This window comes from Trichomycterus rosablanca, chromosome 5 (assembly GCF_030014385.1).
Source record: "Trichomycterus rosablanca isolate fTriRos1 chromosome 5, fTriRos1.hap1, whole genome shotgun sequence".
NCBI lineage: Eukaryota > Metazoa > Chordata > Actinopteri > Siluriformes > Trichomycteridae > Trichomycterus > Trichomycterus rosablanca.
The window spans coordinates 42,438,970-42,464,182 of NC_085992.1; the positions used below are offsets into that span (position 1 = coordinate 42,438,970).

A 25,213-nucleotide genomic window follows, 5' to 3' on the forward strand; every position below is an offset into this window, starting at 1 on the left:
TATTTTTCCTGCCCTGAACATCCCATTTGCTTGTACAAGCACACAGATTTTTTAATTATTTACATATACAAAAAATGGCACATAAATTCTACCTCATTGTTTACATGTATGTAATTTTGATCAAATAAAAATGTGTATTATTATTGTATATCAACAGTTAAAAAAAATTCATAGCTCAAATATATTATGCTAATACAATCTTAACACACTTAAACAAACGTGTTTATAATGTATCCAGTCTTATCCAGTTGTACTTGTTTGGTATTACAACCTGTAGCCACACAAGCTCTTTAGGGATAACACCACGGATATAAATGGAGTTCTTGGAGTTCTTTAGTATTAGCTGTGATATAAGCATTAATTACATGATGAGCTGTAGTGGGAAACAAACTTGCTGCGTGTTAGGTTTACCACAACATAACCAGTAACATAACCAAAAAATCAGTGACTACAATCAATGCCCCCATTTCACTGTTGAGACATATAACTTTTATGATCAAGTGAAAAAAAATTTGAGGAAGTTTTAATGTGTATATGTTATCCATTAGGAATAATATTTTATTTTCTAAATTGAGAGGCAGAATATGATCTGTCATTTTTACTTTCTGTATCTGGGTTAGCTAGACATTGAAAAAATAATCTAAAGCTCACCATTTTAAATTAGCAAGGTTTTTATTTAAAAGTGTGAGTGATTTATTGTTGTGGTAAACAGTAATTTAGGTAGATTCATATTTTATTATCATACTTTTATAAATGTGGCCTGATATTGTACTGACAATTTCATCTGTATTATTAAATATGAAATATTATTATACAGTTAATTGTTTATTAATTACATTGTTAAAGCTTATTAATTATTAATTTTTAATTAATTATTGTAGATAAATTGTGGTATGTATGTGGTTCTAATAAATTACAGGAAGGCAGAAAAAACTAATTCACATAAATTACATCACATTAATAAGATACAAATTAATGATCAATTTATGTGTGGTATGTGATGTAATATGAATAACAATCATTGTATTCTGTATTGTTTTGGGTATGATACTTGATTTTAAACTCTTTTCACTTAGTGCTGATCTGTAGCTCTTGTATCAATGCCAATATTTTTTCTTGAAAACATTCATTTTTTACTGATTATTGTCTTTGCTGACAACTCAAACATACACTTGATTCATGTAACTCTGAACAATGTCTTCCCTGAATTTTACATTAATAAAACCAGATTGTTGTTCCAGGAGAACCTTGGGATAAGTGCAGATTTAATATACTTTAATGGTTGTTTTAGGCAACGTTAATAAACAGTTATCCATACTTTAGTAATCAGGTTGCCAGTTCATCAAACCTAGGATCAACTAGTTAAGTGCACTTTATGTTCTTGCCATGTTTTGAGAGTTAAAAAGAAATCCAAAAGATCCAGAGAATCATCTAATCATGCAGAAGAACATACAGTAACTACACTGGTTAATAACAGAAATAACCATTAGTAACTGGAGCAAATGATAGAACTCTGGCCAGTATCATAGATATGTGTTGTTGTTTAATGTAATTTATCCTAAAATAGTCTAAATTCAGGTTCCATTACATTTAATCCCAGAGATGTTGGATTGGGTTGAGGTCAGGCCAGGCTCATGTATTTTCATTAACACAGAGATGCCCAGCCTTAATTATAACCTGTGCCAGTACATTATTTCTTCTCTGCTAAATTCTCTGCTTTGAAGTCCAGAGACAGTGTCACTTACACCACTACACCCAACACATTTTGCATGGATTAATGCGCAGCTGCCCAATAATTGAAACCCAATCCATAAAGCTCCAAACTTTGCCAATCATGCTTTCAAAGCAGTTGAATAGGATGTAAGGTGCCTGCATTCAGAAGCAGCAAAGAAATCCATAATTTTGACTTCTTAAAAAGTTCTCTGACAGTGCTTCAGTAAAGATCACTGTTGGGCCCTAAATTGCTCAAATAATTATAAGTTGCTTTGAATAAAAGCGTCTGCTAAATACCGCAAATATAACTGTCAGGTAAACGGTCAGTAGATGTGGCTAAGAAGATGGCTAATTAACTTGTGACAAAACTGAAAGGAACATGCCGACAATATTAAACATTATTATAAACAGTATTAAAAATAGAAAATAAAACTGATAGCTGTTTACACCAGCTGGATGTACAGTATATAGAACGTTGGTTGCCATCTGTTGATAGCACCTCATACTTAGATATTCTCTCCTAATAATACTTACCACAGTGTTCTACAAAGGTCTGAGCACCCCTGAACACATTCTTGGTTTTGTTACTTAAATATAATGAAAACAAATATAAATTCAATATAAATTCAATTTAATATAAATGAGCACAAATAAATTTGCACATTATTATTTTGCAAGTAAACGGTAATATTGCATGAAATGTGCAGAATTCACGTCACAATGTACCGTTAACGTCATGATCCCACGTTGCAGTTGTATGACATTGTAGTATTTTTTTATTAGCCTCTAGATGTCACTATTGTCTAACCTACATGAAATAAGCCAGACTCATTAATGTAAACACTTTTGCAGCAGATGGCGCTAAATCCCAGTAGTTCTTCATCTTTAAGATTGTTTCAGTGTTGTACAATAAAATTAAACTTACATCATTTACTGTTTTAAAAAAACGAAAAAATAAACATTGAGGTATTTTCTATGAGTGTTCCTTTAGAACTGTTGTATGGCATTGCATTAATTTGCTAAAACTGGGGTTTAAAAACACTTCTAGCCTCAAATCTTATATAATGTAATGTAATGTAATTTGGACTGCTGTTACAAGTAAACTCGCTAGGTGCTAAAGCAATTTTTACAGGATTTTTGCCATCACACACACACACACACGCAAAGAATCTCAAAATTATAAATTACTTAATTACAAACTAAATACTTTTTTTTTTTTTTTTTTATTCTAAAATGTTTATGTACACAATTTTTACTTAAATAAAATGTATCATCCCAATTTCTGTCAAAAATAAACTAAAGGACAAAACAGCTGATGTTATATAGCTTGTATTTGTGTTGTAAGAATAGGACTTTGTTGCGGACGTAGGAGCTGTCCATTCTCACATGGGCTGAAATGTAAGTGTCATTGCCAATATTAGTAGTACACTATATGGAGAAACATATTGAGACACCCTGTCTAATTTTTAAATTCTTGTTTCATCCAAAACAATTCCAAACAGATGTAATAAATCAATTATAGAAAGGAAATTATTTTTCCAACTTTGCAGCAACCGTTTATGGCAGCCCCTTTTTCCTGTTCCAGCATGACTGTGCACAAAGCAAACTGTATGAAGACATAAAGAAAAGCTTAGTCTGCACAAAGCCCTGACCTCAAAACCACTGAACAGTTTCACAATAAACTAGAACACCAATTGAGGGTTTGTTGACCAACATCAGTGTCCGGCCACACAAATGCTCTTTTGTTTGAATGGCACAAAATCCCACAGACATACTTCAAAGTCTTGAGAGACGCCTTATTAGAAAAGTTATAACTCAAAGGATCACATAGAGGTTACTCTGTTTTAATAGCATTTGTTTTTGAAATGAGACATCCAACAAGCTCATGGCCAGGTGTCCAAATACTTTTGGGTTAGAATTTCACAGCTGAGAGTGCTCACTTAAACGGTTCGGTTAATAAGTTTCGAATAGCAGCACACAAAGCCAATTGTAAATCATCATCAAACATCATCCTCATTCACTAATTAATCCTGATCAGGGTCACAATGAGTCCAGGTAACATTAGAGAAAAGGGTACCAAGCCATAACAAGACAGTAAACATTAACAATCATTAGTTCATTTCAGCTGACTATGAGAAGACTTACATGTTCTCCTCGTTTCGATCTCCTCAAAACATGCAGAAGTTTAAACCCAGGTCCCCAGGGAACCTTGTATGGCACGGTGACGTAGCTGGCAGAGTCAGTGCCGCACAGCGAAGAGACCTGAGGACCTGGGTTCAATCCTGGCACTACTTTTCAGTACCAGTGATCATGGCTGGATTACTGACCGGGCCAGTGGGGCCAGCACCCAGGGGCCCTTGAGGTCAGGGGGCCCCGGGGGGCCCTGGCCCAAAACATTTTGCGATGCCTATCAACATTTATGATACAATATATTTTTATTTCCGAGGGCCCTCCATTTTAAGGATCCTCTGACTATTAGGGACTTTGACCCCAGGGCCTCTTGGGGGCCCTAGCCATGCTTTTGGGGCCCCTAGCCATGCTTTTGGGCCCCTTATGAAAATGGATGAGGCGTTGTGGCACTGCTCTGACTTCGACTTCTGGCTATTAGGGGTCCTAGGAAAGAGGGGGGGCATATTTTTAGAGGGCCCTGGTTATGAGAGCCCCTACCAGGGGGCCCTAGAGAAGAGCAGGGCATACCATTAGAGGGCCCTTGATCACGAGGGCCCCTGCTATGGGGCCCTTGACTTCCATAGAAGTCGTTTACCATGGCTCCTTGACTTTCTAGGGACCTACAAATTGCCAGGCAAGCTACCATATTTCATAACAGACGTTTTGTTGCAAATATGCGATTCAGGCCCTTACTTAATGTTTCTGAATTTGTATTTCTGAATTTAAGACAAGCAATTTCAAGCAGTTTGAATGCATACACACACTTAACTGAGCTATTTGATGTTCTTTTCATGCCTGACAATATGTCCAACAGTGAGCTCACTTTAAAGGCTAACTCACTCGCTGCAGCATATCCTTCAGATCTGAACATGAGCCTGGCAGATGAATTGATACAATACAAATCATTCATAACAGAAAAAGAAAAATGTCCTAGTAAAATGCTCAAAACCATGATAAATTTGAATTTACAGTCAACCTTTCCAAATGTCTACATAGCACTTAGACTTTTTTTGACTGTGCCTATCACAAATTGTGAAGGGGAGCGTTCATTCTCCAAACTGGCTCGTATTAAGAATGAACTCAGGATTAGGATGCGCCAAAACCGCCTGAACTCACTGTCACTTCTGGCCATTGAATCAGATTTGGTCAGACAGCTTAATTTTGATGAATTAGTGGATGACTTTGCAAGAAAGAAGAGTAGAAAGAAACTTATATAAAATAGATTCTTGTGTTAGGGTTAGTTATTGACAGGTTGTTTAATGTATTAATTTATTTATGTTTTTGGAGGGGGGGGGTTTGTGTGGCTCTGGGCAACTCTTTACCCAGGGGCCCAGACTACCCTTAATCCGTCCTTGCCAGTGATGAGTAATGCATGTCTTTTATTTATAATTATGTATTTTTTCTATATAATGTTTATAATGTTCCATTTGGTTTGTCTTTAAATGTCATGTTTTAGAATTCTAATTAAATTGCAAATAATCACATTTGATCACGTGGTGTTTTTTTTTAACATACTGCTGAGTAAAATAACCTTAATAAAAGGACTGGTTTGGAACCACTGGGGGGCAAGCAAGTTGTGCGTCACATCCCTGGGAAAAAAGAGAAGCTCGCTGAATGGAATGAGGGAGCTTAGATGCCTGTGTTTCCTATCTACAGCCTCAGCAACAGTATCGAGTGTGCTTTGTCAGGACCATGTTGATCGGTTATGGGTGCATGTATTTATTCAGACTCTGAGTGGACACTGTCTTAAAAGACAAGACTATACCATGGCTCCAAGAATCATGAATATCTAAAGTGAGAGCAAGTTTCTGAATTACGGGCCGAGCTACGATGCCAAGTTTGGATGGTGACGATAAAGTGCATCTGACTGAGCAGATCAGACGAGCGCGCAATGAGGACGCGGTGTATGCGGAGGTAAAGCTGGAAAAGTTCGTTAAGCAAGTCGGGGGTTCTCAGTAACTGCACGGAGAGGTGTAAAAGCTCATCGCACTAAAGAAACAAGTTTATATCAATTTGAGTGAAACAAGAAAACGTGAGAACGAACCATGGATACTGACGGATCAAGTGGCATGGCGCAGTCTGCCGCGCTTAAACTCTCAGAGATGGGGGAAAGAACTAAACAGTTAGGCACTGCTATACAAGATCCTGAACGACAGAGGAGGATTATTCTAGTTATTGTATGTGTGGCACTTTTGCTAGATAATATGCTCTACATGGTGATCGTGCCAATCGTGCCAGATTATCTAGCTCATCTAGAAAGCGAATCAGAGCATGGTGGGATCCAAGGAAATTCCACCAACAGAACAGAAAACTTTGACATCCAGATCGGAGTCCTTTTTGCATCCAAAGCCATTGTGCAACTTCTGGTTAATCCATTCTCTGGCACCTTCATAGACCGAGTCGGATACGACATACCTCTTTTTATCGGACTTTCCATCATGTTTGTCTCCACGTGCGTTTTTGCCTTTGCTGATAACTATGCCACATTGTTTGTAGCGCGCAGCCTGCAAGGTCTGGGTTCAGCCTTCGCGGACACCTCGGGCATCGCTATGATCGCGGACAAGTTCACCGAGGAAGCTGAGAGGAGTCGTGCCCTGGGCATTGCCTTGGCGTTTATCTCATTTGGAAGCCTGGCCGCGCCCCCATTTGGTGGGGTGCTTTACGAGTTCGCGGGAAAGCGCGTCCCCTTCATAGCCCTTGCATGCGTCTGTTTAGCAGACGGTATACTGTGTATGACTGTCCTCAAACCGTTTTCAGGCAGGACCAGAGAGAACATGCCAGTCGGCACCCCTATTTACAAGCTCATGATTGATCCATATATAGCTGTAGTGGCAGGCGCTTTGACCACCTGTAACATCCCGCTTGCGTTTCTTGAACCTACTATTGCAAACTGGATGGAGGATACCATGAACGCGTCCGAATGGCAGATCGGACTCACCTGGCTGCCAGCATTCTTTCCTCATATTTTGGGCGTCTACTTGACTGTGAAACTGGCAGCCAAACACCCGCACTTGCAATGGTTCTATGGTGCGCTTGGCATGGTTATAATTGGTGCCAGTTCTTGCACAGTACCAGCGTGCAAAAACTTTGAGCAACTTATTATCCCACTGTGTGGCATTTGTTTTGGCATTGCATTAGTGGACACTGCTTTACTACCCACTCTAGCCTTTCTAGTAGATGTGCGTCATGTGTCGGTGTATGGAAGTGTGTATGCAATTGCTGACATCTCCTATTGTGTGGCATATGCCCTGGGCCCTGTGGTAGCTGGTAAAATAGTGCACGATCTAGGTTTTGTGCAGCTCAACCTGGGCATGGGGCTCGCCAACGTGCTTTACGCACCTGCGCTGCTCTTTTTGCGCAACGTTTGCTCCATGAAACCGAGTCACTCAGAAAGAGACCTGCTACTGGAAGAAGGAGCCACAGGTCTGTATGATACGATACAAATGGAGGAGCGCCAGGGCAGGAAAATGAAACAGGGCTATAGCACTGCGACTACCTGTGTGCCTGTTGATGAAAATGGTACAATTGCGCCAAACGCGAAATCCTACTATGAGGAGGAAGCCTCTAAATCAGAGTGCATATAGGCTAAATATGACACCTATATTAAAAAAAAAAAAATCACATTAACTGTGTAAAATTCCTTTAGATGTCTGGAAAGCAAGCCTTTTAAAATGTAGTATAGCCATACATTTGCCAATTTTTCAAAATGATGCCAAATCCGCAAAATACAGTCGAGTGAAAGAAAAATAAATGAATAAAGAAACACAACGAATGCAGATAACATTTGGTCACATGTTTATGTGTCAATGCAAATCAATCATTATTGAACATTTCCATCCTAAAAAGAGGGGTCTCTTTGACCACTCACAGTGCCCTTATCTAAGTATGAACATTAATTTACACCTGATTTTAAAAGGTCGTATTTTTTAAAATAAAAACTGTGCTCAATGTATCTAGTACAATTCCAGAGAATTGTAGAATTAGTACCAAGGTAAAATGTAGCTGTTCTGGAGGCTTAAATACACGTAGTTTTTCACCCGTCTGTATATGTGATGAATTTGCTTTGTAATCATTGTTTTATCATGAACTCATTAAGCTGCTCCATGTGTTTTTTAATAATCCAAAGCTTTTCATATTTGTAATAATTTACCAAGTGTTTTTTCTTTGATTAGTATTTTATCACTATTTTAAAATGCATTCAGGGATTTAAATACAGTGTAGGAAAAAATGTGAGCATTCAAAACAGGCTTGTGCCAGTGTTATTTTGCCAGTTTGTGCTGCTATAACGAATATGCAATGTCATTTGACAATTTGATGGATGAAATGATGGATCTGTGTAACCCGTGTCTATCCTGAGTCTGTCCGTATTCTGTTGTGAGATGTGTATTTCTGGAATGCATACATGTATATTATGGATTATATGGAACATAAAATGTACATATATGTATATCAAATGTACATAATTAAAGACTATACTGTGGGCATTTATTTTTGCATTCTTGTTTGTATTATTTACAATCAAACTGGTACTGGTAATAAAGCACTGTGCACAGTGATACAGCTGATTACTCAATTCAGTTGTACTTAAATAAGTACATGTTGTTATCCACACAAAACTGGAACAAAACACATTATACAAACTTTATCATTTTTTAGCAGGTATTGTTAATGTCGCACAACTTCAAAGTATCAATTTCGATCCCACTGACTACTATTTGTGAGGTCTCAAGTATGTTTTCCAGGTTTTCTCCCTACCAAAAACATGCTAGCAGGGAAATGCTTGTCTAAAATTCCACCTGAGTATGAATTCCCTAGGACAATGTTCCCAGGACAATCCTTAAACCCACTACGACCCTGTTCTGTATTTCACTACAATACCAGATTAATGTTTGTTTGTTTGTTTATTAGGATTTTAACGTCATGTTTTACACTTTTGGTTACATTCATGACAGGAACGATAGTTACTCATTACACAAGTTTATATCGAACAGTCATAGACAATTTAGTATCTCCAATTCACCTCACTTGCATTTCTTTGGAGTGTGGGAGGAAACCGGAGCCTCCGGAGTAAACCCACGCAGGCACGGGGAGAACATGCAAACTCCACAGAGAAAGGACCCACCTGGGGATCGAACCCAGGACCTTCCTGCTGTAACACGACAGTGCTACCCACTTAGCCACCGTGGCGCCCCAATACCAGATTAAAGTGTTAAATAAATGTACTGCATTTTTTGTACTAATTAAATTTCAAGACAGTGTCTTAGAAGTGTGTAATTCCGTTACCTCCCTGTTTATCTGTTTTTGATACGTCTCAAAATATGTTAGTTTGAAAGTATGTGAAAATAGGAGACTATAGTATAATCGGCGTTCTGCTCATTAATAAATTAAGATGCTGATTTGGACGCATGCAGCCAAACATGCGCGATTACGCACCTAAGGCGCGGGGGCTGGTGGGAGGAGCCTCAGCATCCTTCAGGGTCCACTGTGGAACTGCTGGTGCTCTATTGATGGGGTACATGTAGTCTTCAGAAGAAGGAATAAAGAAACGGGGTTAAATAACAGTACTTTCTTTTTATATATAAAATAATGAATCTGAATGAACTCTTTTGTTTGCTCAAAGGCACGACAGCATTTTTCTGGTGAGTACAGAAATTTAGAAAAGTTCGTCAGTTCATTTTAATTGTTTTAATGCAGTAAAATGTAAGCAAAATTTTAGCTAATGTTTTTGTCACAGTCCTGGATTATATTCGTTTAAAAAAAAAAACAATAATGAGTTGGGAACAGGGACACTAAACGTGCAGGGGTTATTCAGACCTCGGACTGTTAAAACTATTTTATATATTGTTTGCCATACTGCAGCGCTCATTTAGTCTAATGTACAGAATATTTAACAGCTGTAAAACTTTTTTTGCTTTAATTTTCCCCTGTCGTGTACTGCAGAAGACACAGGGGAGCTCGTACCTGTGGCATATCTTCAAGCTTGACTAAGCTCTGCAACTCTAAGCATGCCAGATTTGGAAAGGATGCCATCAAGGGACCAAAGGGATCATAATGTAAAGTGTATTTTTACCACCATCCACAATTTGGAATCTACAGTACATTATCTAGCTTAAAATAGCTTGTAGCTGTTTGAAGTGTAGCTTGATTAATTCATATTCAGGTATTGGTGTTTTGGATTATTCAAATATATTTTAATTGAAATATATCCATATATTTATATCTATTGTAACAGTCATTACTAGCATTATATAGGCATACAGTATCTATGATGGCTTAACAGTGATTATATATGCACTGCAGAATAGTTTTGTCATTTTAATATCAGAATAATTTCTTTTAATATTGATTGATTGGTTGATTGATTACTTTATTGATCCCCGAAGGGAAATTGTTGTGTTACAGCAGCAATTTACAATTATCACAAACATCACACAATGACATTACAATGTAGTACAGGAAAGAGTAAATATAAACATAAACATATATATATATATATATATATATATATATATATATATATATAGAGAGAGAGAGAGAGAGAGAGAGAGAGAGAGAGAGAGAGAGACATTTTATATATATTCAAATAATAATATAAATTTTAATATTTTAGAGAAGAATTTTAAATACCTTCTTTAATTAGTATTTACTACCAAATGTCATTATTATGCAAGATAAAACAGAAAAAGCTGTTAAGTTAGAGGTTTTCTGTATTATACTGACCCATAAACCAATAATTCTGCACTATATAGAGTCTCCCTAAGTTGCCAGTTCCAGCCCTGCAACAAACACTGAAGATGTATTTGAAATGCATGAGGCACTTAGTACCTGAAGAGCAATTTAAAAGGACCAAGGCCATCACAGGGAACTTTGGCGCACCTGGTGGACTCGGAGAGTTCCTTCAGATGAAGCTACTGGAAAGAAGAGAGGTTAAGGCCAACTGGGTAAGGTCATCTTGGGTTATTTACTCCCACAGCAAAGTAAGTGGCCTTGACCATTAAAATCTGAGAAATGTTAAATGAGCAGATTTCTACATTTATTACACCCTAAGAGGTACTACAGATCTAAAAATCTTCTTGTCTCTGGTATGTATTATTTTAGTTAGTATATGTTAGTATCTTTTACATGGGAAAGTGCAAAAAAAAAGTAATTTAATGTACAACTGTGTATTGTGCATTCTAAATTTGTGTAAGATACACTAAATGTACATTCTCAGGTACAAATATACATACTGTACTTAGGGGACAAAACTTGTGCCCTTGATGGTAAGACTCAAGCAACCAGAAAAACATAGAAGAGTACATTTCAGTACTTCTGCTTTTGAGAATGTATTAAAAGTTAAGTCGTAGTATAGACAACATTCTGTCTAAACTAATAAAATGCAAACAATTGTAATTGTAAACTTTTTCTCTCATAATTAAATGCATGTCAAAAACGTTGATGTGACTTGTCAATACACAATCAATTACATTTCAAGGGATCTTAGATATCAAGTGGATTGCATTAAGATACCCGATGGGATGGATTAAAGATTAAGGACTTCAAAATTACAAGGGTTTGTGTCTAACTGATTTAGACAGAATGTGCATATATTATAATGACATACACTCACTGAACACTTTATTAGGTACACCTATCCAGTACTATTTATCTGCCATATAAATGGACTTTATGGGTATATAATGACTTAAGCCCATATGTGCATGTGTGTACATTCTGTCATGCTTTGTACCTCATTTATTCATCAAAAGGGAACCCCATAGGACCAGATGATGTTTGGGTGGTGGACCATTCCCCAGTTGTACCTAAGTGCTCGGTGAGTGTATATAAAGATCAGACCTGTGTTCTGAGAAATTATTGCCAGAAATCCAGAATATAATTTTGAGCTTTTTATTTATTTTAAGTGACTTGATGATACACATCATGGTTACATTTTCCTATCATACTAAATAATAATGGTCTGTAATGGGAAACTTTTCATAAACAATGTTATTTACATAACCACATAAACTTTAGCGCCAAACGTATTTGAATTTAGATACCCTATCATTAGCTTGTTGGCCATCCCATGTAAAAACAAATGGTATTAAAATAGAGTGACCTCCATGTGATCTCTTCAGCTATAACAACAGCCTCTTCTTAGAAGACTTCTCACAAGAATTGGAAGTATTTCTGTAATCTGTTGCTGCAAAGTTGGAAGCATAGAATTTCCTTAATATATTTGATTCATGACACCTGTTAGCAACAGTTATGGCTAAAACACATGAATTTAAAAATAAGAAAAGGTGTCCCAGTACTTTTGTCCATATAGTGTATCTACTTCATCAGCATACAATAATATATTCTCCTTTTTCAGGTATTTGACTACTGGATTGAAGATATGTATTTGAATAACAGATTAGCACTACCTGTCAACTCTAGCCCTGCCATGGTCTTCCCAAAGCAGACCTACAGAACACAGAGTGATGCACTCAGGTACCAGTCCCTGCAGATAGCACAGGCATTTTGATTAGACAGTTTAGAAATTCTTAGAAGTTTTGCATGTTTTTTTTCTATTAATTGCCATAGTTTTATTAAGGGATTGTCATAAGAATTTCTGTTTTGTACTAATTAATGAACTATCATTAAAATCCTAAAAAGTGGTAGAAATTTGGCAGAAATGATAGCTGCACATTATGAATACATCTCTGCAAACACCTGGATTTGGGCAGTTTATCCAGTTCATCATGACAGATCCTCTGTTCTGTCAGAGTGAATGACAAGCATACACCGATCAGCCATAACATTAAAACCACCTCCTTGTTTCTACACTCACTGTCCATTTCATCAGCTCCACTTATCATATAGAAGCACTTTGTAGTTCTACAGTTACTGACTGTAGTCCATCTGTTTCTCTACATATCTTTTTAGTTGGTATGTACATATCTACATATTTTTGGTTGGTGGACTATTCTCAGTCCAGCAGTGACAGTGAGGTGTTTAAAAACTCCAGCAGCGCTGCTGTGTCTGATCCACTCATACCAGCACAACACACACTAACACACCACCACCATGTGTCACTGCAGTGCTGAGAATGATCCACCATGCAAATAATACCTGCTCTGTAGTGGTCCTGTGGGGGTCCTGACCATTGAAGAACAGGGTGAAAGCAGGCTAAAAAAGTATGTAGAGAAATAGATGGACTACAGTCAGTAATTGTAGAACTACAAAGTGCTTCTATATGGTAAGTGGAGCTGATAAAATGGACAGTGAGTGTAGAAACAAGGAGGTGGTCATAATGTTATGCCTCATGTATGTGACTTTCCTTTTTCCACAGATCTTTCCACGGATTTGTGACATGGTTTAAGTCTGGGTTTGTAGCTGAGTGACTCATAAACATTCAGAGACTTAGCCCAGTGTTGTTTTGGCTGTATGCTTTAAGTCACTGTCATGAGCCCATTGTGTGGTCTAGAGGTGGTTTCTTCAAGGATATTCCTGTACTAAGCAAAACTTCTTTACCCCTCAACTTTTGTCTCCCTGTCCCTGCTGCTGAGAAACACCCACATAGCATAATGCTGCCCCACCATGTTTCATCACAGGGATGATATTAGCCAAGTGTTCTTGTATTTTGACAGACATAGTGCTTACTTCTCTGGTGTTATTGTTTCTTTTCCTTTAACAGATTTGCGGCTCATCTAATTTCAGGTGTACTGGAATACAAGTGTCTACTTGACGGGTTGGTTGTCTGTCCTCTTTACACTGCAAAAAATGTGGAGTATGATTTACTTAAAAAAACTTAGGATAGTTTTTCCACGTAAAAACTGCTAGTAAACTTAACAGACCATATATTCAAGTAAAGGTTACTCACAATTCTATCTGGATTTTACTAGAAATCCTTCAGTAAAGGTTACTTTGCAACACCCTGCTTAAAGTATATTTTAATAGCTGTATCTTAGTAGATTTTACTCAAACAATGCAGCACTATATTAAAACATGGCTTTTAAAATGCCATATTATAAAATACCAAATATTTTTACATTATGGAATTCATTTTCTGAAGTGTTAACATCAATGATTACCATATACAAAAGCCATTATAACATTGACAGTCAACATTTTTTGTTGAACTTTTTTAACTGTTTTGCTCAATTAATAGAAATGCATTTTCCCTTAAACAGTTCAGTGGACAAAATGTCTTTCAAACAGTTGTGTTTGTAAAGACTCACTTGCTACACATAAGTAAAAACTGTAAATGGAAAACAAACTATAAAAGTGTCACAGTGTAAGGACAAAACTAATGATATCAATCTTTTGAACCTTTTTCTGAAGCCTTGCAGCAAAAAATTAATAAAAATAGATGCAAGTAAAAGTGCAAGTTTGGCAAAAACACTCGCTCCAGGTGGACTGTAGTTATCCTCCTGAACTCATCTTTCATCTAAGACAAAGATTAAAAAATAACATTATAAGTTAGTAATGATGAAGTCTATGTAGACCTCAGAATGTTATGTTACATATTATAATTCAATTTTACTTTCTCAAGGTTTGCTTAAAGGTCGCCTAATAATGCACATTTGTATTTGAAAGACCCGAGACTCCAGCCTCATACAGATTTATTTTCAAGTGGCAAAATGGGCTTTCATAATCATGAGACAAAAGAACTTTTTGAGAACCAACATTTTAAGTCCACGTACAGCAGGTCCTCGACGTAACACGGTTTTCGTCGGAACACACCTACATAAGCACCTACGTCACTCACATGGAGCACATAACAACACAGTCTTCCTCGTATAGCGCCGTGTGACGACGTATTCGTCCGCTCCGCTCGCCAACTAGTTCCCGCGCGAACTTTGTTTTTATGTCGCAAACGCTGTACGTCGGAATGATGGAACAAGACTTTCTTAATAAATGTATGGGAGATGGCGACGTAACCACGAAACGAAGGAACATGTTATCATGATGCTAACAGACGCTAATTTGGCGCCATGAGTGTAGAAAATTAAATGACGTGCCAGTTTTAAATATTAATAACTGGCACGGTAATATGATTTCCTAAAAAGTGACAACTTACCATAAAACAGTCCCCTTTGGCCAAAGTATGTCCCAGACAACCAAAAAACTTCCAAAAAATTATCCAAAAATCAGCGACTCCATGTGTGAAACATGTCCGGACATGTCCAGATATTTACTAGTAGTTTTCAGTTTTGCTTCACTTCAATCCAAGAAATACATAGTAAAAAACATACTAAATTTTACTTGGTATTTAGAATAACATTTACGAATGTATTTGATGACAAATAGTTACAAAGAAACACCAAGTAACACTAAATTATGTGTGAATTTGTTAAGTAGCAAGGCTGTACTAGTATATTCTTGTAGAAAGCAGTGTACCTTAACGGCAAATCAGTACATTCATATAGCATTCTTATTTATGAGTTTAATGGTCCTCTGTGTAAGAGTGTCATGTTGTCGTGTTTTACAGCAATACTCTTCCAGTGGACGTAGCACGAGGGCAACTAGCGGGCACTCCCTTGTGTATGGAACAGTACTACAGGCTATTTACCTCTTACCGCCTACCTGGACCAAAAACAGACACACTGGTGGCGCAGAAAAGCAGCGTAATGCCAGAACCAGAGCACATCATAGTGGCCTGTAAAAACCAGGTAAGGCCTCACATAGATCAGTCTAAATCAGTTATTTAAATATAAATATTTAACCTGCTCTTTGAGATGATAACTGAGGTAGGTGATGTACAGCCCCCCTGGGCATTTCGTTTTCTGTTCTATGATATAATTAATAAGTAAGGTGCTCTAACAGGTGCTCACTACTGACTTAATAAGGATTGCTCTGATTCATTTTTTATGCTTGAGCTCTTTTTAAATACATAAAGACAATCTGTTTAAATATAAAGTCACTCATTAGGCAGCTGTTCTTTTTACTCCATGGCTGTCGATGTGTTATTAAGTCATGTACAGCCTATCATAATCAGACCTTAAAATAATAACACAATCATTATGTCATTTTTACTCTTTTAATCTTACAGTTTTTCGTTCTTGATGCTGTGATCAACTTCCGGCGGCTCAATGAAAAGGATCTGTTAACTCAGTTACAGAAGATTAGGAAGATGGCTGAGAATGAGGAGGAACACCTGCCTCCTATAGGACTGCTTACTTCAGACGGTCGGACTGAGTGGGCGGAGGCTCGTAATTTCCTTGTTAAAGGTTGAGCGTTATTTAAGTCTGAATGTATATTCTCTTTTAACATACTACGCTGATACTGGGTCATGATCATATACACAATCTGCTTAAGCTGATAACACACCAATAACTGTGTGCTCTGTACCTGTTTTTATTAAACACATTGACTTACTATTCACAGTCCAAAACCAGCCATAATGATCAGCCATAACATTAAAACCACCTCCTTGTTTCTACACTCACTGTCCATTTTATCAGCTCCACTTACCATATAGAAGCACTTTGTAGTTCTACAATTACTGACTGTAGTCCATCTATTTCTCTGCATGCTTTGTTAGTGGGTCATTCTCAGCACTGCAGGGACAATGACATGGTGGTGGTGTGTTAGTGTGTGTTGTGCTGGTATGAGTGGATCAAACACAGCAGCGCTGCTGGAGTTTTAAATACCGTGTCCACTCACTGTCCACTCTGTTAGACACTCCTACCTAGTTGGTGCACCTTGTAGATGTAAAGTCAGAGACGATTGCTCATCTATTGCTGCTGTTTGAGCTGGTCATCTTGTAGACCTTCATCAGTGGTCACAGGACATTGGGCAGGTCAAGCACTGTTGCCAACTAAGTCTGCTTAAAAGCTGTTGGCTATTCAAGACCAAAAGTCATAATTATTTTTGGAATTTTTGTGTAAATCAGCAAAGGGCCTTTTCAAAATTACTGAGGACTAGTTTGATGCAATTCACAATATTCTTATTTATGAAATCATAGGTCCCACCCTCCGCCCAATGCTTTACACCATTCCAGCCAACACCTGATCTGAGGTTTGAACATGGCTTCTCTGCCATGGAATTACAATCCCCAAGCTCCTGACAAATAGTTCGTCTGCTGCTGTTTTTTTTCCAGAGCTAGGATAGATTGTTAGAAATAAGAACAGATTATATTTACACATAATGCCCGGCAGCCATATGTGGTCCCATTCTGTAGACATATGATACCTACCATTTAGTGTATGAGCTGTTGTTGCTCCTAAATCTGTCCACTTTACAAAAACTGCAATAAACGTTAACCAAAGTGCTCTAGCAGGATATAAACCTGAAAACCTTTAACACTGACATGTCAGTAAGCTATCTGGTTAGACTCATTTTACAAGTTAATGGAGATTCTATAGATGAATGTAAGAACTATTTAACAATGTGTGGTGAAAATAACCAAACCACTAATTATCCACCCCCCCCCCCCCCCTTTTTCTTCCCACTTTAGCGCATCCATTTTCTACCCGTCTATCATCCTCTCACTAATGCTGGTCCCTGCTCCTGATTTGGGAGGATGAGGTTGCTCCATGCCCCCTCCGACACGTGCACAGCTCGTCTGTCTGAAACTCAGCTCTGCCATCCGGCTGGACTGGGAAGCTACATGAACAGCGATTGGCTTGTTGTTCATGGGGTAGGATAAGTCGGATAGGGACCTCATAACTGAGCGAACTACGAACTCTGCTGTCTGATTGACCTCTGCTGGCTGCACAGAGTCGAGAAATAATGCGATCAGAGTGTGGCTCTCCGTGCACAAAGCTGATCCACATATGAACTCGCCTCGTGCAGGTGAAAGGATGCAATCGGCTACTGCACATGTATCAGAGGGGGCGTGTGTCAGTTCGCTCTCCTTAATCAGGGTGGGGGTCAGCTCCAGTGAAGAGGAAGCATAACGCAATTGGGAAAAAAAATCGAGAGAAAAGGGGAGAAAAACATAAACAACCAAACTTAAACCTTCACTATAGTTTAAAAAGAGTACATTTCACAAAATCAGTTACATATCTTTGTAACAGATTCTACCAACAGAGACTCTCTGGATATGATTGAGCGCTGCTTGTGTTTGGTGTGTCTGGATGAACCGAGTGGCATGGAGCTGAGTGACACAAACCGAGCCATGCTGATGCTCCATGGAGGGGGGCCGGACAGAAATGGGGGAAACCGCTGGTATGACAAACCTATGCAGGTAGATCAAAAACATTAAAATTCCAATTAAATTAAACAAGTAATTGTAACACATGTAAGCCTAGATTAAAATTGCATTTCATACACTGTATTTGTCAGTTTGTGGTAGGTGAAGACGGCTGCTGTGGTGTTGTTTGTGAACACTCACCCTTTGAGGGAATCGTATTGGTCCAGTGCACAGAATATCTATTAAAGTACATGTAAGCTATTCATTATATATTATTCTGTCTTGTCTTGTCTTCTGTACTTCATGTGCTACATTTTGAACAATGCAATAGCAGTATAACAAAAGCTAAAAGGTTTTATTTTTTACTGTGCAATTCAGTTCTATACACCGATAACATTATGACCACCTCCTTGTTTCTACACTCACTGTTCATTTTATCAGCTCCACTTACCATATAGCAATTACTAACTGTAGTCCATCTGTTTCTCTACATACTTTTTTAGCCTGTTTTCACCCTGTTCTTCAATGGTCAGGACCCCTACAGGGCCACCACAGAGCAGGTATTATTTGGGTGGTGGATCATTCTCAGCACTGCAGTGACACTGACATGGTGGTGGTGTGTTAGTGTGTGTTGTGCTGGTATGAGTGGATCAGACACAGCAATGCTGATGGAGTTTTTAAATACCGTGTCCACTCACTGTCCACTCAGTTAGACACTCCTAACTTGTTGGTCCTTCTTGTAGATGTAGAGTCAGAGACGCTCGCTCATCTATTCCTGCTGTTTGAGTTGGTCATCTTCTTGACCTTCATCAGTTGTTACAGGACGCTGCCCACGGGGCGCTGTTGGCTGGATGTTTTTGGTTGGTGGACTATTCTCAGTCCAGCAATGACAGTGAGGTGTTTTAAATCTCTATCAGCATTGCTGTGTCTTATCCCCACATACCAGCACAACACACACTAACACACCACCACCATGTCAGTGTCACTGCAGTGCTGAGACTGATCCACCACCTAAATAATACCTGCTCTGTGGTGGGCCTGGGAGAGTCCCGACCATTGAAGTACAGCATGAAAGGAGGCTAACAAAGCATGCAAAGAAACAAATGGACTTCAGTCAGTAATTGTAGAGCTACAAAGTGCTTCTATATGGTAAACGGAGCTGATAAAATGGACAGTGAGTGTAGAAACAATGAGGTGGTTTTAATGTTATGGCTGATCAGTGTACATTCTCATTTTAAAAATAAACCCTAACCTTAACCCCTAACCCTGAATTGAAAATGTTGTATGAAATCTGCAACATAAACACTAATAAATGCTTCTTGAAGAGAACAATTTCCTATCTAAAAATCAATAAAACACCAACCCCTATTCCGCCTCCTGTAAAACTGTTATAAAATGTATTAATTCATATTATTAACTGGTCCTGGACAGGGCACCATGTCCATTGCAGGAGATCACTATCCCACTCATTTACACTTCATATAAGGTAAATTGGGGCAGTAGTAGTCTATCCTAGTGGTTAAGGTATTGGACCAGTAATCAAAAGGTTGATGGTTCAAGCCCCACCACTGCCGTGTTGCCACTTGTTAAGTGCCCTTAAACAACTCCCTTAAACCTCAATTGCTTAGGATAAATGCTGAAAATGTAAACAAAGTAGTACAGCGCTTAAGGTGCTGGACTAGTGATAATAAAGTTGCTGGTTTAAGTCCCACCAAGATGCCAAGTTCTCACTGTTGGGCCCATGAGCAATGCCCTTAACTCAATTCATAACTTGCATTGTATTTAGTCAGAACTGTAAGTCTCTTTGGATAAAAGCATAAATGTAAATGTAAATGTGTATGACTATGTATACTGTATGCATCTGAACCACTTTAAGGAGAGGCAGCCCTTCAAAGCTGGTAAGGGCAGCGAGTGTGAGTGAGCTGCCATCTCCACGGCGACTGCGCTGGAAATGTTCACCAGATATTCAGAAATCCCTCACGGCTTCAGCAGACAAATTACAAATGCAAGTCAAAGTATTTAAATATACATGTGAACTTTTTTTAAATAATTAAAATGTGTTGCCTTAATATATACCTGTTGTTTTTAGGCTTGCTGGAAATCTAGACATAAATGTCCATACATTTACCTGCTATGGTAAACAGTTTATCAAGAAACAGAAAATGAGCCCAGATGCTTACATACAAGTAGCTTTGCAGTTTGCATTTTACAGGTCAGTTTAATAATTTATTCAGTATAACTAAAAGGTAACATGGGAGCACACTTCGATCCAAACATAATTTAATCCAAACTGTTCCCAGATGTCATGGAAGACCTGTGCCAACCTATGAGAGTGCATCAACTCGGCGCTTCCAACAGGGCAGAGTGGACAACATTCGCTCTTCTACTGCTGAGGCTTTAGCATTTGTAAAAGCTATGACTGATGAACAGTCCAGTTTGACAGTACGTGATTACACACAATTACACACAATTCATGTTACCTGTTAAAGCCATATACACTGATCGGCCATAACATTTAAACCACCTCCTTGTTTCTACACACACTATAGAAGCACTTTGTAGTTCTACAATTACTGACTGTAGTCCATCCCCTTTCTCTACATACTTTTTTAACCTGCTTTTACTCTGTTCTTCAATTGTCAGGACCCCCACTGGACCACCACAGAGCAGACAATATTAAGGTGGTGGATGATTCTCAGCACTGCAGTGACAATGACATGGTGGTGGTGTGTTAGTGTGTGTAGTGCAGCGCTGCTGGAGTTTTTAAATACCGTGTCCACTCACTGTCCACTATATTAGACACTCCTACCTAGATGGTCCACCTTGTAGATGTAAAGTCAGAGACGATCGCTCATCTGTTGCTGCTGTTTGAGTTGGTCATCTTCTCGACCTTCATCAGTGATCACAGGACACTGCCTATGTGGCGCTGTTGGCTGGATATTTTTGGTTGGTGGACTATTCTCAGTCCAGCAGTGACAGTGAGGTGTTTAAAAACTCCAGCAGCGCTGCTGTGTCTGATCCACTCATACCAGCACAACACACACTAAAACACCACCACTGCAGTGCTGGGAATGATCCACCATGCAAATAATACCTGCTCTGTGGTGGTCCTGGGAGAGTCCTGATCATTGAAGAACAGCATAAAAGGGGGCTAACAAAGCATGTAGAGTAACAGATGGACTACAGTCAGTAATTGTAGTACTACAAAGTGCTTCTATATGGTAAGTGGAGCTGAAAAAATGGACAGTGAGTGTACAAACAAGAAGGTGGTTTTAATGTTATGGCTGATCGGTGTATAAGCTCCAACAGTATATTATGTCAGTTATCTAATTGCAATATAGCTTTACATCATGTTTACATTTTTGCTTAGAGTGCACAGAAGATGGAGAAGTTATGGGATGCTATTAAGGCCCAAACCAATTATACAGTCCTGGTAAATAGAACTGAAGCTGTTAAAATATACCCACAATTAAAGCTAAATGCATTCATTTATCATAATCTTGTCAAGTTTTTAGGCAATTTAGTGACTAGCAAAAACATCTCCATAAAAATGTGGACTGTATTTTCACAGGCTATTACAGGAATGGCAATAGATAATCACTTACTTGGATTGAGAGAGATTGCAAAGGAGCTCAACCTGGAGAAACCAGAAATGTTCAGAGATGAGACCTACATCTTCAGCAATCAGTTTATTCTTTCTACAAGTCAGGTAAATAAAAATGTGACATAGATGGAATACCAACCCCTATTTCACTCCCTGTAAAACTGTTATAAAATTAATTCATTCATATTATTAACTGGTCCTGGACAGGGCACCATGTCCATTGCAGGAGATCACAATCACCCACTTATTTACACTTCATATAAGGTAAATTGGGGCAGTAGTAGTCTAGCTTAGTGGTTAAGGGATTGGACTAGTATTCAAAAGGTTGTTGGTTCAAGCCCCACCACTGCCGTGTTGTCACTTGTTAAGTGCCCTTAAACAACTCCCTTAAACCTCAATTTCTTAGACAATATACCATCACAGTACTATAAGCCACTTTGGATTAAAGCGTCTGCTAAATGCTGAGAATGTAATTGTAGTAGTTCAGTAGGTAAGGTACTGGACTAGTGGTCAGAAAGTTGCTGGTTTAAGTCCCACCAAGATGCCAAGTTGCCACTGTTGGGTCCATGAGCAATGCCCTTAACTCAATTCCTTGCATTGTATTTAGTCAGAACTGTAAGTCTCTTGATAAAAGCATAACTGTAAATGTAAATATGTATGATGACTATGTATATGCATCTAAACCACTTTAAGACATGTGACATAGATGGAATACATAAGTAAAATAATGTGATATAGTGCATAACATATACTGTATACCTATATACACTGTAGAGCCAAAACTATGTCAATTACATCAGACATAGTTTTCAACTCAAAACTAATTACATTACTGTGACAGTATATTTTCTAAGCAATTGAGGAATAGGGGCCTTGTTCAAGGGCCCAACAGTGGCAACCTGGCAGTGGTGAGGCTTGTACCAGCGACCTTTCGATTACTAGTGTAGTACCTTAATCACTAGGCTACAACTGCCCTTATTGATGAGTTCAGGCGTACACCCTTTGCTAATGTGTACAATATAAAAAAATGCTTTATCTTTTGTGCAAGTGGGCGGCAGAGTGGCTTGGTGGGTAGCACTGTCAGCATATAGCAAGAAGGTCCTGGGTTCCATTCCCAGGTGGTCCTGTGGTCCTGTGTGGAGCTTGCATGTTCTCCCCGTGTCTTTGTGGGTTTTCTCCGGGTGCTCCAGTTACCTCCTACAGTCCAAAGACATGCAGTCAGGTTAACTGTTTGTTTGTTTGTTTATTAGGATTTTTTACACTTTGGTTACATTCATGACAGGAACAGTAGTTACTTATTACACAAGGTTCATCAGTTCACAAGGTTATATCAAACACAGTCTCGGACAATTTAGTATCTCCGTTGACCTCACTTGCATGTCTTTGGACTGTGGGAGGAAACCGGAGCACCCGGAGGAAACCCACGTGGACACGGGGAGAACATGCAAACTCCACACAGAAAGGACCCGGACCGCCCCACCTGGGGATCGAACCCAGGACCATCTTGCTGTGAGGCGACAGTGCTACCCACTGAGCCACCGCACTGCCCCAGTCAGGTTAATTAAAGATACTAAAGTTCCACTAGGTATTAATGTGTGTGTCCTCTGTGATGAACTGGTACCTGTCCAGGGTGTTTTATGCCTTTAGCCCAATGAATTGTACTTACCACAACCGGTACCCACCACAAAGAGGTGATTAAACAAAACAATGAATGAAAGATGACTTTGTGCAAATATTTTGGGAAGACCCTATCCTGTTCCAGTATTTATGGGCTCCTGTACACGGAGTCCAGCTCTTGTCAGGAAGAACATGAATCTGTGGGTCGAGGCACACTGAAACTGGAAAGTGAAAGAGTGGACAGTTCTTAATGCTACCTGTTCTGATAAATCTTGATCCTAATGTGATATGCAGATAGTAGGGTTTGGAATTAGGCATAAGCAGCATGAATTAATGGATTATTCCATGGGGTATTATTTGGCACCCTGATAACAACTGAGCATTGTTTGAACACCACCGTTTGAGTATTGCTACTAGCCATGTGCATTTTTATGGTCACAATTCAAGGCTGTAGTCATGAATTGAACGTTGGGCGGACAAAATCTACCTGAAAGGGGCGGGGAGGAGGGGGGCTGCCATTCTAAAATATTCCAGTCATATAAACAGCTGATGGGAACACTGATGGATCCACACATTACTCAAAGCTATTGGGTGGAATATGTTTATTTAGAATTTTTAATAATTCAGACAATTTACATAGTAAATTATACACACAAACCACTAAAAAGTAACTGTGGACTTTTATACACACTTTTAACAGTGTCATCTTTGCATGCAGGTTCCCACGACCACAGAGATGTTTTGCTGCTATGGTCCTGTGGTCCCCAATGGCTACGGTACTTGCTACAATCCCCAGTCGGACCACATAATTTTCTGTGTGTCCAGCTTCCGTGACAGCCCAGAGACCTCCTCTGACATGTTTGTGAAAACTCTAGTGCAGTGCCTGAGGGAAATGCGAGATCTGTGCCAAGTATACAACACTCACACCATGCCAAAAAACCCCACACCAAGGAATGAGGATACCTCTGAGGCTGTGAAGAATGGGGGAAAGATATAGTATAGTATAAGAAGCTGGTACCCAATCAGAGTTTCCATCTGGTGGTTCGATTTTTAACGAAGTCTACGTTATATTTCACATTGTATTTTAAATGTAATGTTAAGGTAAGAACAATATTGCAATAGTTTGTAAAAATAGTTTACAATGTAGCACAGTGTCAGCTCTTACAATGTAGAAACAATGTTTCTTGAAAAATGTTATTTATTTATGTAGTTTGCATTTGTGTGTCATCATTACTTACAACAGTATAACACTGCAGTAAGAGTTTTTATACCTGTGCAATATTGTTATACCAGCTTATGCTGTAATTGTGACACATTTGTACTATCATACCACTAACATGTACACCTCTAACGTGCAGATGTAAGAAGACCGTCTACTATCCTTACGGTTGCTTAGTTAGAGTACTAATTATAAAATACCTGCTTAAATGCATTACAGGCTTTAATGTTGTGGTTAGTAGTCATTATAAAAAAATGTATTAATAATTAGTAATGGTGTATAGACCTTAGTTTAAAGTAAATGCTAAAGAACTATTCTCTATTTAAAAACATATTTTTTAATTAACAAAATTTAAAATGATTAATAACATGAAGTATACACTGATTAGCCATAACATTAAAACCACCTCCTTGTTTCTACACTCACTGTCCATTTTATCAGCTCCACTTACCATATAGAAGCACGTTGTAGTTCTACAATTACTGACTGTAGTCCATCTGTTTCTCTGCATGCTTTGTTAGCCCCCTTTCATGCTGTTCTTCAATAGTCAGGACCACCACAGAGCAAGTATTATTCAGGTATTTGGTACTCAGGTATTTGAGTTGGTCATCTTCTAGACCTTCATCAGTGGTCACAGGATGCTGCCCACGGGGCGCTGTTGGCTGGATATTTTTGATTGGTGGACTATTCTCAGTCCAGCAGTGACAGTGAGGTGTTTAAAAACTCCAGCAGCACTGCCGTGTCTTATTCACTTATACCAGCACAACACACACTAACACACCACCACCAT

At 38.6% G+C, this 25,213-nt stretch overlaps 2 protein-coding genes across 2 annotated transcripts; both read left to right on the plus strand.

Annotated features, from left to right (window-relative positions):
* Positions 1 to 5,927: 5,927 nt before the first annotated feature.
* On the plus strand, positions 5,928 to 7,466 carry slc18a3a (solute carrier family 18 member 3a). Its single transcript, XM_062995243.1, has one exon. It carries the CDS (start codon positions 5,928 to 5,930, stop codon positions 7,464 to 7,466), a length of 1,539 nt encoding a protein of 512 aa, XP_062851313.1.
* A 2,421-nt stretch (positions 7,467 to 9,887) lies between these two features.
* Positions 9,888 to 24,201, plus strand: chata (choline O-acetyltransferase a). Its single transcript, XM_062996379.1, has 14 exons — positions 9,888 to 9,935; positions 10,632 to 10,823; positions 12,236 to 12,354; positions 13,541 to 13,594; positions 15,338 to 15,518; positions 15,899 to 16,076; positions 17,868 to 18,037; positions 18,136 to 18,236; positions 19,860 to 19,988; positions 20,073 to 20,195; positions 20,284 to 20,425; positions 21,354 to 21,416; positions 21,555 to 21,692; positions 23,923 to 24,201. The coding sequence occupies exons 1-14, from the start codon at positions 9,888 to 9,890 to the stop codon at positions 24,199 to 24,201; spliced, it is 1,917 nt and encodes a 638-aa protein (XP_062852449.1).
* Positions 24,202 to 25,213: the final 1,012 nt, after the last annotated feature.